This window comes from Xylocopa sonorina, chromosome 10 (assembly GCF_050948175.1).
Source record: "Xylocopa sonorina isolate GNS202 chromosome 10, iyXylSono1_principal, whole genome shotgun sequence".
In the NCBI taxonomy this organism is placed as follows: Eukaryota; Metazoa; Arthropoda; class Insecta; order Hymenoptera; family Apidae; genus Xylocopa; species Xylocopa sonorina.
This window is the reverse complement of record NC_135202.1, coordinates 2,773,664-2,791,961: the sequence shown is the minus strand read 5'-3', so window position 1 is coordinate 2,791,961 and position 18,298 is coordinate 2,773,664. Positions and strand designations below refer to the sequence as shown.

General features: G+C 48.6%; 1 protein-coding gene across 15 annotated transcripts in view; it reads left to right on the top strand.

Moving 5' to 3' along the window:
* The first annotated feature begins 200 nt into the window (after positions 1–200).
* Rdl (Resistant to dieldrin) overlaps positions 201–18,298 on the top strand; it is a 62,188-nt gene continuing 44,090 nt past the window's right edge. For 14 of the 15 annotated variants that reach the window (XM_076902806.1, XM_076902803.1, XM_076902800.1 and 11 more), the window contains exon 1: positions 201–496. In XM_076902806.1, the coding sequence (XP_076758921.1) occupies positions 363–496 (134 nt within the window). In that variant the 5' untranslated portion in view covers positions 201–362. The remainder of the gene's footprint in view (positions 497–18,298) is intronic. The other variant, XM_076902802.1, reaches the window with a different exon arrangement.

Sequence of the window (18,298 nt, the reverse complement as noted above, 5' to 3'; positions counted from 1 at the left end):
CCAGGGTGAAATTTCAAGTAGTAGCGCACTTTGCTGGCCAGACCAGGCTAAGAGCCGTGAACAGAGGAAAAACGGGAAGAGCGAGAAGCGAGAAGCGGGCGAGAGGAAGACGGAGGTAGGAGGGCGGGGCGGGTGGGTGGAAGGTTGGGTGGGGGGAGGAGGAGGAGGAGGAAGAGGAGGAGGAGGAGGAGGAGGAGGAGGGGGCGGAAGAAGGGGGGAGGGTGAGACGCGGACGGCACGCAGAGAGGCGCCGGGTCAACGCGCCAGGTAACAACGCCTCAGGACACCCGCTGACGTCCTCGTCGACGTCCTTGTCGTTGTCCTCGTCGTAATCGCGAACGGCGACGCGCCGTGCTTTCTCCATGAACCTGGACGGCCCGTCTCGTCCCACGGACAATACGATGTCCTTCCACGCCGCCTCCTGGAGCTTCGCCCTCCTCGCGGCCACGGTCGCGTTGCTGCCCGCCACGCATCGTGCTCCATTCGCGCAGGCCGCGTAAGTACCAGTACACACCTTCTACTCTATTTCCATATTCTTCTTGCCTTCTCACTCGATGGACCATCGATGGATGGTTACATCGATCTTATCGTCTTATCGAACCGTTGATCCCCTCTTGTAGACATCTCGATTGTTTGGTAAGAACGTAAACGGTAAACGTATGTACAGGTGCACGAAAGCGGGGACGCGTAATTTTGCGGGATAGAAACGTAGCCGAGCACTGTCCGAATCGATAGCCGGTGAAACTGTTCGCAGACTTAACGGCGTGTGTGGCGAAGGTCTCTTTGAACTTTCCGCCCTTCCCGTTCGAATCGGCCCAAGTTGAGGCACACACTCGGAGAGATAGTCACGCGCGTACATTAGGCGAACTCACGAGTTCCGAGGAACTCACTTTGGAAACGATCCTGCCTCTCGCTCCCTCTCTCACCCTTGTCGTGACCTCGAACGGACGCCGAGTCGAAGTTAATCGACGAAGCCTAATGTGCCTAGAATACCGCACGCTGGCAATCGATAGAATCGCAGCTGATCCTGCGGCGCGAGCTAGGCGCAAGGATTTAATTAATCATCCATAATCCTATATCTCGATTACGTGTTCCGTCGTCTGCGGGGAGTCGTGCACGCGGAGCTATCGAGGCACGCGAAAATTGCTGGATAAACGGCTGTAATGGTCGCGACGGATACGTAAAAAGGGAACTCACGAAGGCTCGTTGAATTAAACGCTGTTACGCGCTGCGTTGTCGCGTCCGCATTTTCGATTTCGAATACCCTTTCGAGTCCACGTGCGACCGTTTAAACTAGCCGAGACCATCCATCCTCGACCATACGGAGCCGCGAGGTTGTACAACCTTCTACGCTGTCTGGATGCACGCTCGTGATTGCATGTAAATGAGCGGAAGCGTGCAGGCTACGTTGCATGCCCGGACGTACAGCGGGTGCATACGCTGCTTCAATGATCACGATGACGCCAATCCTCGTGCGACTACCAGTGAACGACTACCGCGAGGCGTCGTCTCGCGTTTTAATGGACGCCCCTTGTTCGCTGTTGCGTTAAAAAATTCATTTGTCAACCGATAATTGTCGCGCCCTCCTTGTCTTACTAATTGATCCATGTTAAACTTTCATTCCGAGAAGAAACTCGCTATGCAATTAATCTTCCCGTATGCATTGTTCGAACCAACGCTGCTTTTTCCACTGATAACACGAGAACAGTTTCAATCGATGTTTTATTACATTTCACGTTCAGAGAGCGGTATCTTCGCGTTCAACTTTTACGTTTATCTTCGGTATCGAGGCATTTCGATATGGATTATTATGGAAAATGCGGATTTAATAAACACATTCGGTTAATAAATACGCGATAGTATACGCGAGGCGCAAGCAGGCTTAGTCGGTACACAGCCAGTGTCTCGAGAATGACAGCGGCAGGGTGAGAACAATGGCGAAGCTGAAATTAGTTGTACCGGCTCATCCCTTCTCGCATTAACGCGCGATCCAGTCCCGCTCGTGTACATACGCGTACGTATGTAATCCGCAAACGTTCCTGCAACCCGAGCGGCTGATATCGAGCGCTATTTTCCGACAATGTTTAACGCGTTTACTTATCAGCCGTCGCTACCCTGTGACAGCTCAATCGATTACAATAACAGAGATTTTCTTCCAACTGCACCGTCATCGGAGCTACCGCGAAATTTTCAGCAAAATCGCACCTTCTGCGAACCAGTTCTGCGATCGAGAGACATCGCGAACGTGTCGCCGGAGTGTTGCAATTCCAAAAAGGGGTGTGGCGAACGAAAATAAAAGAACGTGATTAATTGCTTCCGTGTTCCTCGACGGTGGCCAAGTTAAATTAATCCTGCCCTCGCAGGAACGCTGCTTCGAACTATCGGCGAAGAATTTCAGACGCTAAGAAATCGTTCCTTCGTTTATTCGAACGATCAATTTTATTCAACGTTCGACTTCGAAAGATAGACATAAGGCGCGACGACTCGCGATGAAGAATGATGGTAAAGAAAGGAGAGATAACAGGACAAGCAACAATTCGCCGCGAAGAAACATCAAAGCTGGAACCTCGGTTGGAAAAGCAAACCTTTACCCGTCGTACCGTCGCTGATCCAATTACATTACAATCCCGCTCTGATCCCGTGCATCGGCTGTTTACAGAAAATCGCATCAACAGAATCTCCTTTCAATCGGAAATAACAGTAACGTTAGCTAGGTAGGCGTTCCGCAGACGGCCGGGAACAATTTCGGGCGGTAGCCGCGATCAAATCCAGAAGGAGGGCGAAAGAAGGGTAGTTAGATATAGCCGAAGGGATTATCAATATTTACGCTGGTCCAACAAGCTCGCAGCTCGGGTCGTTCCACCTGTTTTCTCCTCGAGGGCCGTGCCTCTCTGTAGCCTCCTCCAAACCCCAACGAGTACCAACCGCGGACGTTCTGTAGTGTGGTATCGGTGATCGCAGTAGAGCACTCGAGCAAGAGGGTGCTCCCGACGTGGCAGAGCTCCAAATCCTCCTACGCCTGCCACCATCTCGCACCGCTGTCGTTACCACCACCGCCTCCTCGACCCCCGTGCCAAACGGCTTCTCCCTGGACCCGCCGACACACATATTCCTCCCTCTTTTTCTTATCGAGAAGAACGGCCCTTTTCGTACGTCTCCTTCGTCTTCCACGCCCCTTACCCCGTCTCACTCTCTCTCTCTCTCTCTCTCTCTCTCTCTCTCTCTCTCTCTCTCTCTCTCCCCACTCTCTAGTATCTGTCTTTGGCCCACACACCCATATCTTATCCCCCTTTCTCGGTTACCCGGACCGAACTCGACCCGGAATCGTACTCTTTTCAACCGACCGCCTTCGTTGACGTTTCCTTCTCCCTCTTCTTTTTTTCTTCCTAAACGAACCTCGCCACTATGGGCATGCCGCTCGTAGATCCATAAGGGCGGACAGCCACCGTTTCTTCCGCAGCCGAGTACGTCCCCGATTTCATGATTGAAACGCGTCTGAAATGGGTTCCACGTACACAAGGAATACGAAACAACGTTTCCACGAGAGGGACGGGGCTCCGGGCTAAGCAGACGCGCTCGTTGCTCTATCTTGCTCGCTTTTACCAGTTACTCTTTCCCTGTGACGTTCGAGGTCGCCGTTTTGAGTGTCCTCACTTTTTGCTCCTCTTTTTTTCTCCTCTCTCTCTCTATCTGTTGTCAAAGCGGAATCTACGATCTTTGTGTCCAAGATTTATAGCTGTACGAACGTACATAAATCCTGTAACGTCGCCCGTGGTGCGGAGAGAATTCGATTCAAAAGGAAGAGAACGATAAACGCAGTAAATATGAAATTTAACGCTCGAAGAGGCGCGTATCCAGCAACGCTCGCGACAAAGCGACGGGTACCGTCCAGAACGCGCGAGCGTCGAAGAAGACCCGGAAGGTCTCTGATCTTCGAGCACCGTTTCGCGACGGATAATGACGATGTCGTTAACCGCGGCGCGTCATCTTTCCCCGTGGACGGTGTTCCGTGAAAGCGATCCTCTCGCGGTCGGAAGGGCGCGTGCTGCGGTGCTAACAGGGATTGAAAACGCGACGGATACTCGTGCGGTCGCGAGTGCTCGTGTTTTCGCCGTGAAAGACCGGGGAGAGAATCGTCTGCCGCGGAAACGAGGGGAAACGTGCCAAGTCATTCGGCTCGGTCTGACCCACTTTTCGCGGAAGCGTAAAACGCGCGCACTTTGCGACGACCATCCGACGAAACTGATTCTCCGTCCCTCCGGCTCCTCCTATTCCATCCACGGTCTCTCCTACGGTTCTCGCCATTTTTCCTCCATTTTTTCCTTTCGGTAGACACAATGAATGACGGTTGAAGAGCATAAGCTCTTGAAAAGAAATCCCAATTTCGCGGCGCGCGTTCCGGGCCCCTTCTACGTAGCTCGGCGAACCTCGACTTTGTAATTTCGCGATACTCCCTCGGCTCAATGCTCGACGTGCTCGCAAACTTGTTTAACTGTTCGCTAAAGACACTCTTCGAAACATTTCATTCCAGTTTATCCGCGATAGAAACGAATGCAACTCTCATATTTTTACGCCCCGCCGTGCCTCCCCGGCAGTGGAGGATATTTTGCTTGCATTTCCAGCGGACATTATTTTCATTAAACGAGGCTTTTCGTACCAGGATATCGATAAATTCTGTTTCAAACTTCTAGGATTCTGTCTTTCTTCTTTCTTACGTACATATAGAGTCACGTTTCACAGTGTTGCCGTCACGACATAATTAGGAATTGTTATATTCGTTGCTGTGGGTGCAAATAATAAAGCGCGCGGACTTTGAAAGAGCAATTTTGAAGAGATTGAACGAAGCCCGCGGAACGCATTTGCGCATGGATTAATATACATAGAATCGAAACGGAAATACAGGGGTGAAAGTTAGCGCGAAAGGGGAGCGTTTAGCGGGGTAGGAGGAATAACCGCGCGGCAAACAACGAATGCATATTTAATAGTGAACGATTATTAATGCGCGCTTACGGGATGATTGATGAAACTGCATATAGCCGCGCAGAAGGGTCGGACTTTAACGATTTCCGACTGCGATGCACATGCCACGCAATAATCGCGAAACGTCCGTTTGTCTTCGCGATAGTGTTATTCTTTCATTATTTTTTTTTTTTTTTTTTTTTTTTTTTTATACCGGAAAAGGAAACGCGTTGGGACGTCGAGGAGCGAAAGAAGCGAACGACTACGATAAAGGGACGAAGAACGGGGTGAAAACAATGGAAACGCTTGCAAATATCACGGCCGACCTTCGTATTGTGCGAGAACCGTTTGAAGAATTAATTAGAAGCGACCAAACGACACTCGTGTACGTCGCTGAAAAGCCCCCGGGATGCTGAATGCGCCGTTTACAATGCGCGTTATTAACTCTCCGACTTCATTTATTTAGACTCTGTTAATTATGGCTTCGAAACAATGACGGGAAGCACGAAGGGCAACCGGCTCACGGATTACGCTTGTAAGCCAGACGCTACAGTTCGCTGATTCAACGGCTATTTTCTATTAACAGACCACATTTTTCCGTGAATATTAACATCTCAATCGTGCTTAACCTGCTTCCTTTTTTCAATCGACACGACTGTATAACGATACTCGCATGAATCAGAGACCGCATCAATATTTACGATCAACGAGAGTCTTTCACGCGTTCAAACACAGAAACGTACCAGATTTAATAAAAAAAATTAGAGGTGCGGAGAATGCAACGTTTTGGATGATTACCGTATGATCAGTATCAACAAAGAGGAATAGAAGAATCAAATAAAAAAAAGAGAAGGAACGTAGGACTGTTAGAATACATAATGATGCACAACCAGCGAAGACTAGAAAGTAAGGATTGCGCTAGCTAATAACTTAAATCCACTTCTTAAATTAAACAATCCGGTACCTTAATTTAATTATCGTAGCTATATTATCTCGCGCGAAGATAATCTCTTCGTTGCAACGTGCATTTGTGCGCTTGCTTGCGAATACAATAGAGAGGGAACACCGAGCCGGAAGGTGAGACCGTTCAAAGTTTATCATGTAGTCAGCATCCGGATCAATGAGCGAGCCTTCCTAGTTACGCGGAAATCAAATATTCTTCAGTGCCTGCAATATCCGGCGCTGCGGTTCCACCGAGTCGGATCCAGGCCCGACTATGCGTCGGGCTATACTACTACTGCCGCCGCAAATTACATATTCCGCGAGGCAAGGATCTCTAGGAAATCATCGCCAGAAATCGATGCTAATCATTCCACCGCCGTTTCGAACGTAGCGTCTTCCCGGCGCAACTTGATTATTCAATCGTCCCCGACACCCGGAACCCGCCGGCTTAATGAGGTTTCGCATTCATTTCCAGCTAGCTAGCATCATCCTGCCAGCTTTCTACAGGACCACGGTATCCGTGGCAGTGATAGAAATTAGGGATACCCAGGTAAATTGAAATTCATCAAGTTTCGCTTGACGTGTTAAGCCATCGGCGATCAGCGAGATTTTGTCATCGACGAAATGTCGTTGCACAAAGTAGCTTGTTTCGTTCGCGGATTCTCTAAACGGAAGTGATGGAAGTGATTATTAGTGAAGGAGTGTTACAAATAATACGTAAAAAGAGGTTTCTCTGCTGATCTCTGCACGTGCACCCTCGTCGCCGCTAAAACTTCCGTTTCGTCCTCTCTACTCGCTAAAACTTCCGGCAACGTACATAGATCTGCCCGAAGAACACTCTCATCCCTGCACCCACCCGTCCACACTCGATATCACAGCACCCTTCGCTCTACACGGTTAGTTTCGAAACCTCGATTCTCGTAGCGTTACACTCGCGCCAACAGGGTGAGGCACCTACCGGGTCACCTCAAGATTGATCATCGACAAATCGAACGTCTCTATGCAACCGCTAATCCTCGGATAGAGACGCGTAGCTAAGAAAACAGTAGCTCGTAGGAAGGTGGGAAAATCGGTGGAGAAGAACAGCGACGGGGTGCGGATAAGTACGTTCGCGGCAGACGGAACGAGTGCACGCGGTGCATTCGTCCCTGGCGAACGGGGGGAAGACACGGGGTCGAGGAAGAGGCGAGAAGAGGGGCAAAAGGAGCAGAGGAGTCGGGAGTCGGCATGAAGCGAAACGACGTTGGTCGGTGGCTGCTGTTCCGTGGGGTTGCCGCGGCGGTGCGGGGGGGCGCGCGGGTGGGGGTCGCAGGAGGTCGAAGGGGGTTGACGGAGGTTGTGGGTGGTCGGGGGCGAACAGGGGGGTTGCTCCTCGCGTGCAGCCTTGACATGGGCCAGGAAATCAATGGGACCTCCAACACCAACGCAAACTCGGTCAGTCGAGCCGCGCACACGGCCCATGAGTATAATTCGCAGTCGCACGCGGGAATGTTCGGCATCGTCGACGAGCGAACGATCGATCGCCGGATCCAATCGAGAAACGCCTCTTTCCGTACGCGACCGTTCTCTCCGGTTTTATTTTCCGTTCGGAAAGCGGCAGAGAACGAAAGGCGAACCGACGCCGTTTCTAATGTTGCCCTCCAACTCCCACCCCCGAAGATTATGACCTCGATGAAACGTTCATTATTCGGTACACGCCAGTCGATTATCGGGAACGCCGGATGCGCGTCGTTTCTTTGCCGGGTAAACCTGACGAGGGTGAGGCGTCGTTCGAGTTAACGCTTGCTCGGTTCTAGCGATGCGAATGTACAGGCTGCTGGTACGATGACGTTGCTTACGCATATCGATACTAACGGTATTTAAATGTTACCTCTAATGACGTGTGCCGTTAACCACCATTTCTCGCGACAGAGCTTATTTTATTCGAGGAAACGAATTGCAATATTGCATTCACATCTAAGTTTGTACGTACTCAGTATATGTATATTATCGCCGAATTATCGACAATTAACGAACCGCGCTTACGTTTCGATGATTCGTGGCGGCTGGATTGATTCAAAAGCGGTCGAAGAAGCGTTGAAGGGTGGCACGACGTGGAGAAATGGACAGAAAAGATATCGAATGTGAGAGATGGAGAATTTGATGGAAGCACCGGGACGGACGTATTAATGAATGTTTGAAAGGACTTTATAAATCGAGTTGAATGAAACTCGATGGAGCTTTTAGTTACGAGATAGACAGGATTTGAAGGATGATGCTCCGAGCATTGTTTGTAATTTGATTCTATCGGCGTAGCTCGAAGATTGAATTTCCCGTTGTGAAAGGGGAGGAGGCGGAGCAAGAGAGAAAAAAAAACTGGTTAACACAGTTATCGGAGAAAAGTAAAGCTATAATAGATCGATTCGCGAGCACACCTCGCGGTCGAGATCTCGATACAACGTCCATTGCAATGTCTGTCCCGATGACGGCGGCGATACCGATAGCTGGGAAATGAAACGACGTACCGAAGGAAATGTCAAACAGCTGAATAAGGACACGTTGATCGGGAATGGAAACAGGGAGAACTTTCTTCCGACTTTCTAAATCTATTTCCGACCTCGTGGCTCTTCGGCTTCGTGTAATCTCTACATTCTCACGGTCTCGTTCTCACTTCCTCGACGCTCGAACTAATTTCTTTAATCCAATCGAACGAACCGAAATAAGTGATCGATTCATTGAATTATACGGAAGCATTATTTATACCGTCTGCTGTTAATTAAGGGTTTAATCAACTACTGCCACGTCACAGAGCCACGGCTCGAGAACGGCTACAAAGGAAATGGAAGGCAATCGAAATCAGTTTCCAACGTAATCCGCGACCAAAGCTGTACGTCCGAGTGGCGGAACCTTGACGAGAGCGCGGCCAGGGCTGCCAATCAATGACGAGGACATCACCCTCGGCGACTAACGTCTGCGTCCTTGATCGTACACGTTTCCCGTCGTTCCTACCGCGATTATTCGTTCTAAACGATTCGAATACCGAGGATAAGCGACTTTTGCCAAAGCTTTCTATCACCAGATCGAAACCACTTGAAAATAGTAATCGTTCAAGTCTCTTCCATCATCGGTATGCAAAACGATTGCTCACTGAATACACATATCTCTTCTATACCGTAAAATAGAAAGAGATTGCTCGTTTGAACGTTTCTTACGTCTCCCGAGAACCTCATCAACTGCCAGTAGTCATTGAGAAATCCTTAGTAGTCGCCATAATTCACCAAAAGGGATAACTATTTCCGCGCGACGCGTTAAAGGATCGAGAAGAAAGGGGGATTAATCACAGCGAAAGAGATTAGAGTGGCAAGAAAACGAGGAAAAAGCAGAAGACTCTTTTTTCCCTTCAATTCGGCGTGGCAATGGGATCAGAAACAGCGGGGCTGGTGTGCGTGCGACGACGCATTCGGCGTAATGCGCGCGCCTGAGTACGGGTGTAATAAAAGAGCTTTCTAGGTCGCATTAAGGTAATGCTTCCATGACGCTAGGCGCGAGCGAGGCACGGTTGAAACTTAGGCGAAATGGTGGAACAACGAGGGTCGACGGACTTTTCGGCGGCGTGAAAAGGGCAAGTCTCACCGACGCTAGCTTTCCCTCTGTTTCTCATCTGAAAACACTCTAACCAACTCGCACCAACGTGAAAGTAAACCTAAGTGTGGGCGCGCGTATATGCGACGGATCGTATTGTCTTGCGAACAATTTCTATTGGACGGAGAAAAAGGAGCAGCCTTATCGTTGTCCACGTAAAGATTTTGCAAATTATAAGCCTCGTCGTAAACTATAAGAATTCTCATAAAAAATAAAAATTGAAAAATGAATAAAATTGAAAAAATGCACGTAATCGATGTTCCGCGGTTTTCTTTAAACGATGATGAATAATAATGTCATTAAAGTTTCGTTACTTGGCTGACTTATGTTAGCATTAAAGCTGTTACTAGTTTTTCTAGTGTTTATCTACTACTTAACGTATAATTATTCGTTAGAAAGGTTAAATAACTAAGTAGTTTCCTGTACCTTATACGCCAGTTCCAAACAACCCTCTCACCAGTCGAGATGTATAGACACAATTAAAGCTTTCTTCGCAACGTCTAAAGTTCGCAAACAGCCTTACAATTTGTACAAGAATATTACATCGACCATCGGCTGAAAATTAGCCATTTCCCAGTGCCCTTCTTGCTTCGAATAGTAGATGGAAAAGTCTGCTCTTGCATTTGAGAGTATTTAAAGGACTAAGCAGATTTTACTCGGCGAACGATTCGGTGAACAAAAACAGATGGAACCTGTCCAAAAAGATGGATTCGCTCGGAGTGGAAAAAATTCCTCAAACTGACCCGCTAATTAATCGAAAGCCAATATCGTGGCCGATAAATTATAATCTCTCCGTCGATCGATCGTTCTCTAGCGCAGCTGGTATTCTCTAGCCAGTATTTATCATTGTTTTTTCCACACGACTCTCCCCGGTTTTCTAGAGCAACCGCGCTCAACCCTGAACCGCCCATCACCGTAAACTCGTAATGAATATAATAATGAACCGGACGGGTACTACTGGAAGCGTCATTGACTAGACACTAGATACTTGACAGCGTCGCGGCTGACTCGGCGAAATCGATTGCGTCTATGTCAGGGTCGCTTTACTTATCAAAGTGAGCTCGTTTCTTTCCAGCCACGAAACCGTCGTCGTTTAACGACGTAACAACGTATCCAACACCTGGCGTTTCTCGTCGCTCGTTCATCCTGACAAAATAAACGCAACCGCGCTCTGCAGCGCCCCATTCAACAGCCAACCCCCGCGATCCCTCGAAATTTCATTCACGTTTCCTCAACCCCGGCTACGGTGCAATTTAACATTTCAGAAGATGAAGCGTGGCTTCGTAGCGTGCGCGCGGTAATTAAAAATCAGCGAAGAAAGAAAACGTCCGCGTTTCGGGAGCGAACTCTGTCCGAAGGACGCTCAACCGGTTGAAAGCTAAAGAACATCCTGTCGAGTGGATCGCGGACAGGGGAAAGAAGAAAGGGTCGGAGGGGCGTGCAAGGGGCCTCTTTTTCGGCTGAGCGTTACCAAGCGAGGGTCGGTTCTGGCGGTAGTCGAAGCAATCCCCTAATTGGATAAAACTCAACGGCAACCCGGTAACTGGTAATTTCCCTGCAGCAACGTAATTACTGGCCCGTATTTACGCAGAGGGCTGCGCGCAGACCAAGGCGGCGCTCGCGCTCGCCGCTTCTCTCCTGTATAGCCAGCTGGAAAAAAGGCAACAACACACACATCGAGAGACGAGAGAGAGAGAGAGAGAGAGAGAGAGAGAGAGAGAGAGAGAGAGAGAGAGAGAGAGAGAGAGAGAGAGAGAGAGAGAGTGTGTGCACGATAAACCCTTGCAGAAAGTGTATAAAAAGCCATCGCAATCTCGTGGTATACTGGCACGCTAATGGGGCACTGATATAATTAACTGCTATACCTACGCTCTTATCGAGCCCTAGCGACGTAGCTGCCGCCGGCTCTGCATACCTTGAATAAAAATAGCGCTAATCCGATATATAACGGGTAACGCTTTGATATCGGCACCTCCGCTACCCTCCTTCGCCTCTTGAGACACGCGCGCACCCTGCACACACGCGACCACGTCATTTTCTTCGACTTCCCTTCTCTCCCTCGTCTTACGTCAATGCGCAACCTGTGCCTTTCCGTTCCCGCGGATCGGACGGGCCGCGGTGACGCGAGGGGAAACTAGTGAAAAGGAAAAGGAAAAACGCAAGGGAAAACCGTTCGTTTTCGCGTCGCGTAAACGGTAACACAGGCGAACGGGGAACCTTGAACAATGCGGAATGGAACGTTCCGATGAACGGTTCGGGCACGCGAACCTCGCGAGGACGGCTGGAATTACGATAAGGTTATACAGGGGTCGGTTTTTATGCATAGGATGTTTCGTAGAACGTACAAACGGTTTCAACGGTCGTTAAACGGAACGAAAAAGAGCCGGTGAACGGAAATTGACCGTTTTCCAGTGATATGGAATTTAAAATGACCGGAATAAATTACTGTGGAAGAGCGCAAGTATATTTTACCTTCTGTCGTCGCGAGGAAAAGGTAAGAGAAATTGGAGAAAACCCAATAAAAGCTGAGAAATTGGGGCTTAATCGTGCAACAAGAGATTTGCGCAATCGACGCGAAGCGTATTTGATCAAGTAAACTAGCTGTTCGTGTCGTTTCACGCGTATAATTCGTCGCCAGTGGAATTTAATGTCTCGATATTTAATCCATCAATAATTATCGTCGCATGGCCCACCCGGTTGCGGTTAATTTTCAGTGAAACTGGCAACTGCCGCGAAAATTTCCCGTTCAATCGAAGCGCACTGTTCCCGCCCGACTGGAGAGCAATTCGCGCTATAAACGAACACGAAAACAGTCCGATAGCGACAAGAACTGGTACGCGAGCGGGTGGATATCGCGTCTTGCAAATTACGCGAATAAATAGCCATTGGAATGGGTGTTCGTTATAATGAGCAATGCGACCGAAGATATCAACTGCGTTTAACGATCGGGAAATCACTAAACCTCGCGAATGAACCGTTAATTAAAACACAGCGCCAGCAACGTACGTGACAAGCTTCGAAGTGTGCGTGTACTTTTACCCCAGTTTGTCCAAGTATTTTCGTGCGTTTTCACGCGCCAGTTAACTCTCGACTGGCACGATATAATCAAAACCGACCGCATTATTCCATCGAAATATTCCACGATTATTTACGGCACGACAGTGGCAGTCATTTAGCTGACACCTCGGTTATTTCATCATCGACGTTGCAATTTGCTAGCGCGATAAAATTAGTTCGTCCATGACTTTCAAAACGATTCAAAAATAGAGATAAGATTCCGAGGAATAATTATTGGAAGTGGAGTAAATTTCTATTATGTTATGAGTCTGCGAAGCTTAACATTCGTTATATGAAAACGGTATAAAAATGTTTTATATTAAATGTCAAAATTTTTTCTAGCTTCTCAACTTGGTAGCCATTAGTTTTACGAACACGTACCTACTATCTATGTATGTCAGCGTCTACCCGATTATTGCTACTGTACTCAAGGATAATTTATAAGAATTAAAAAAATAACCGGTACATAACCGCACTATTCAAGGAAACACTGTAATCAAATTTTATATAGAATCATTCTTTGACCAATCCCTCGCTACGCTACTTACCATCCAGTCCCATTTCATTATAAATTAAGCATTCTCCCAATCTCTGAACATTCCATTATTCTAATGAAACGGTAACGGCAGAAAAAACAACAGTTGATACTATACCGTCGATATGACACATGCATATTTAACCGACTCACTTAATCATTTCAGCTACACCTCGTTCCTCCGCTTCCGACGCAAAATTACACGAATTCAGCTGCATCGTGAGCATGCTTACACAGCGTCCGCTCGAACGGGTGCCCTTCGACCTGAACTTCCCTTCGATTGGCCGCGTTACATTTCGCCGCGAGATTGCGTACGCTCGAATTGAGTGGCGCACCTTGAATAGAAACGACAAGCGAGCAGCACGCAGACCCTCGCTTCCCTTATCAGCTATCGCAGTACGGCGGTATCGCGCGCACGTTGAACGTTTCATTGGAAATTTTCCTTTCGATCCGCGCGCTGCACTTTAATTAACACGCAACAACAGTCGCGCACGGCCCACCATTGCGACGGCTACGCCGCGTGGTTTGACGCAAGAACGCACCACGCTTCGCGTTAACTTCCGACCGCAACCGAATGAAACCAATTTGCAAATAGCGCCGTGCTTAAACTGAATTAAATAAAATTTCATTCGCCGCTCTGTGAGTTCGAGCGGGGTTCGTGGAAGCACTCAAAGAGAAATATTATCACAGAGAAACAGCCGGGTAAATAACTTTCTTAATCAGTCTAGACGGACGGTTAAAACGAGCCACGCTTTTTTCTTTTACTGACAAACACCAGGTATAAAGAAAGAACCAACCAAACCTCCTCTTGGAATCGGTAAACGGCAACGAGACCACGGCCTCGATAAGAGCGCAAGCAAATCCGGCGCGGTAACTGAAAGCCATTTTCATCGAGTGTCCGAGGCTTGTGTAACGCGGTTAATTCCTCATCCACGTCAGCTAACGGGGGTGGAACGAGCGGATGGTAGGCTAGCGACAGTGAAATCAAAGTAATCCGGCAGCCGGTCGGTCCTGCACGTTGATTCGCCCGTCTCTTTCCGTCTCGTCCTCTGTCTCTTGCACGTCCGCGTAGAACAGCTGGTGCACACGGTGCCCGCCGCTGGTTACCCTGTGTGGACACGTACCGGAGCAGAGGAACGCGATTACGTCGGCGGCAGCATTATCGGAAAGTGCATTACCAGGCGCGTCGATCACAATTCCTACGCGCGATTTCCACCGAGTTCGCCGGTTCGGTCGGTGCTTCTTGATCGACGCCCAACGATCGGACCCGGATTACCCAGCTGCCGGTTATAAAGGCAGATTCGGGGATTTCGGGTGTAATTACTCGTCCCTGACCGTGCAGGCTTCCGACGGAACGGTCGAATCGATCGATTCCGGGCCACGTCTTCGACCGGTTGCAATTAAACGTCCCTGTGAATTGCGATATTTCAGATCCAGCGGTAATAAAAATATGCGTTCGTAGTAAGAGGAAGGACGAAGAATTAGGGAAATATTTTTTGTCGTTTAATTTAATTCATCATTTTTAAGTTTGTACAATTTTAAAATTCAGCGAGAAGCGTGGCCGTAATGGAAGAATGTTAAATGAATAGCCTCGGCATCGTCTGATAAAACAAATCGAGGGAATAATAGAAATACGCGAAAGAGAATCTAAAGTGACCATTATCGCGAACGCAGATCTTTATTGCGTGTCAGAACCACCCCATGGGTAACCTGTTAACGATAGGAAGTGGTCTGATACACACCGCTTTGCCTTTTCTTCTCGCGTTTCTACACCTGACCTACCCTATCGGGAACGACGGAAATAAATTACCAACGCTCCCTTGTCATTAAACGGCGAACATTTCGCACTACTTGGTCATTAAAATTGCTCTAGAAATTAATAATTTTTTGCTGTCTCAACAACAATTATCTCTCTTAACAAGCACCCTGTTTAGAACGTTAACGAAGACGAAAGCGTCCACCATTACGTCCCACTGCACAAGGAGTACCACTCGTCGAGGGGGCACGAAATGAATTTGTAAAGAAGATCGAAGACACGCTCCTCCATTATGCGGGAACGAAGCCACAGTCGATCGCTCGACTCGATTTCATTTCGTACACCCTGACACGAACAGGGTAGCTTCGCGTTTCCAGGAGCCGAACTCGTGATTGGCAGATCGAAGTAAGCCGCGTTCATGTCAGACGAAACCCGCCCCGTTCGCGCGGAACACGATAAAGTGTAACTTTATGACAAGGTCCCGGTACGCCACTCGCGTGGAACTGCAGTTCGCAAATCGTTCCAACTTTGTAAGACGGGTTTCGACGGTGCTCCGCGTCGATGCATCGGGGACCACCGTCGCTTCGCCGCGAGATTCATTCAAATTCCGAATACCTACGTGTTTACTCTTAAATTTCTTCATCGCAGGCGCATAGTTACTCGTCGAATGTGAAATTTCCAAATTCATCGTCGAGGCACGCCGAATCGTTGCTCTATTACAAATTCACTGTCAGATCGCGAAGAATCGCTGGTGTGTAAACGCGTAAAATTGGCGTGGTAACGGCGAAAAAAACGATCGCAGAAAATGAGAGCCGAGAACAATATTATCGGTGGAGGAAATCGCAGCGAAGCTAGCGGGAAAACGGGATGATGGCGTGCCGCGGCTGCATTTCTTCCGGCAAAAAACCGAAGCCGAAATGAAAAATGTTATTTGCCAAGATTAGAACCGCGCTTATATACGATGCATAATCCCCCCCGGGGTCGGCTCGAAATCGCGCAATTCCTCTTTTCTACCTATGCAGCCACTTATTAGAGGGCCACCGCCGGTTGATTTGCATGCCGCGGCAGAGGCACACTCCCGATTTACTGCTTATTGCTTATCGATCGCGCAGCTCGCGCTTCACCAATCCCCCGTCAAAATCATCGCGATCTCGCGTGCGCGCTCCATTTTCCGGAGACCCATACGTCATTATCGCCCGGCTTTATCTTGCTTCTTCTACCAACGAAACGCATCCCGTCTCGCTATTAAATCACGCTTTAATTACAACCCGGTAGATCGAACGGTCTTATCGTTACACGCCGCTACGGTTCTCACGGGCGTTGATCAAATTCTTCCTCGTTTAGAATACACGCTTTTGTTTCAAGATGTTTCGCGATAGATTAACGTCCGTGCGAACAAGCTTCGTGCAACTGCGACTCGTAACAGAAGCGTGGATATTGGAGAGAAGGTACCATTTGGTTTTGTATAAATTGGATTTTACGGTGCATCGATTATTACGTATCCGATTTCGATCTCGTACGAATAATATCGCCGAGTTACGTGTCACTCGCAAAAATAAATTCGCATCGCAACATCCAATTAGAGTCGAGGAAAAATTCATCCCAGTTCCCGTCCGCAATTACTTACATCGTTCACGAAACACCACCGGCGGATACCCTCCACATCAGAGGCGACCAAGATAAATCTTTCCACGCAACATCCATTAACATAAAACAGAAAAAGTACCATGAGATTTCCCAGCGTGAAACGAAGCAGCGTAGATTTACAGCGTTTCATCTAGCCTCCTTAGGTCGGCACGCTTTGAACACGTAAACCCGTCGACTGACGTTTCTAACGTAAGAAACGGGCTAATCTGGCCGGCCATAGTCTCCGACCCGTGAACGAGGGTGAACTTTAATAACCGGAGCCCTGACGTCCTGCGAGATGCCGGTGTAAGTCGTAAGAATAACGGGCTCGTCGCATTCGACCGGCGTGTCCATTAGGTAATGGTAAACGCCCTGCAGCGTGCTCGTTGCACCGGCCATTTCGACCGTCGTTGTTACGTCTTGTCGCGGAGCCGACGGCGGGTCGCCCGACGCTCTCGAGAACGATCTCTCACATAATACTGGTCCACGAACGCGTCCCTGCTTCCTCGTTCGTTTCGTTCGAGTGAAATCGACCACGATTTAGTGGTGTCGCTTCGAGTTTTATAGGGGCCGCGGAAACTGGAGCTGGCAATTTCTGTTTTTGGCAGTTAAACGGTAATTAAACGGAGAAGTGGCTTGCTTTTAGTTGGCTCGATGGGACGCTTTAACGTGGCGTATCAAGATTTCGAAATAATTAAGCGAGCCAATTTTAGAATAGATCCATCCGTAAATTATACTCGATGTTTAATTGTCCGTGTGTACAATTCGTTTATACATCCATTTCATTGGAAAATCAAAATCTTGTACAAAATGATTCCTTCGATTCTCCACATTTGCTGTGGCGTCCGCGGCGTCAATCGTCAAGCCCCCGTCGCGAAGGAGGACGACGATATTAAAAGATTGTTTCATCGACGCCATCGATCTTGGTTAATTATAAGAGTCGCGTCGCCCTTTTAATGACTTTAATAGCGGCAGCGCGACAGGATGCACGCCGCTCGCGACGTAAATCGGTCGACGATAAACGTAACCGTTCACCGTTTTAACGGGGAATAAACGGCTCGCGCGACACGTAGACCGCGCCGCGGGGGATACGGCCGTGCACTTTTAAAGCTACGCTGAGAAATAACCGCCGTTCCACGAGGCCGCGTCTAATAGCCGTCTTTAACACCCGGCTGAGAAACAGCGAAGGTAGCAGAAGTTAGTTCGATGGTGGCCAGCTGATAGCGGCGGTCGAGTTCCGATTCCGACGCGCATACATACGCTGCGGTCTAGGCCAACGGATGCTTATCTAAATTCCCGAAATACGAGACCCACCCCTTAGACGGAGAAACTTTCGCGAGAAAATTTATCCACTGTACGGTGAACTATGCTTTCTTTTCGTAATTCCTCCAATTTAGGGAATTACGCTAATCCGATCGCACGCCTGTCAGACGTTCGATCCGTCTAAATTACTGTTCGTGATTTTTCAACTGTTTCGTGTTTCTAATGACGAATGAAATTTCGTTAATTAAAAATAAACGCGTCTCGAGAAGGGTTAAAAGGAAACGTCTGAATCGAATTTCGAGCCTTTTGTTGTCGGGGCGGCGAATTATCTAGGTGAATGAAAGAGCTTCGGTCGTAATCGGAACCGTACTCGGTTACAAACGTCATCAATGGGCATGACAGCCGCGGCTCTTTATCGCCATTCAGTGTTCTCTTGACCGTGGCCGTGTACACACAGTGACGGACGTAAATAACGCGAGTGCGGGCAGCCCGCATGAATAAGAGAGATCGTAGATACGCAGCGGAGCAACAAAGACGTC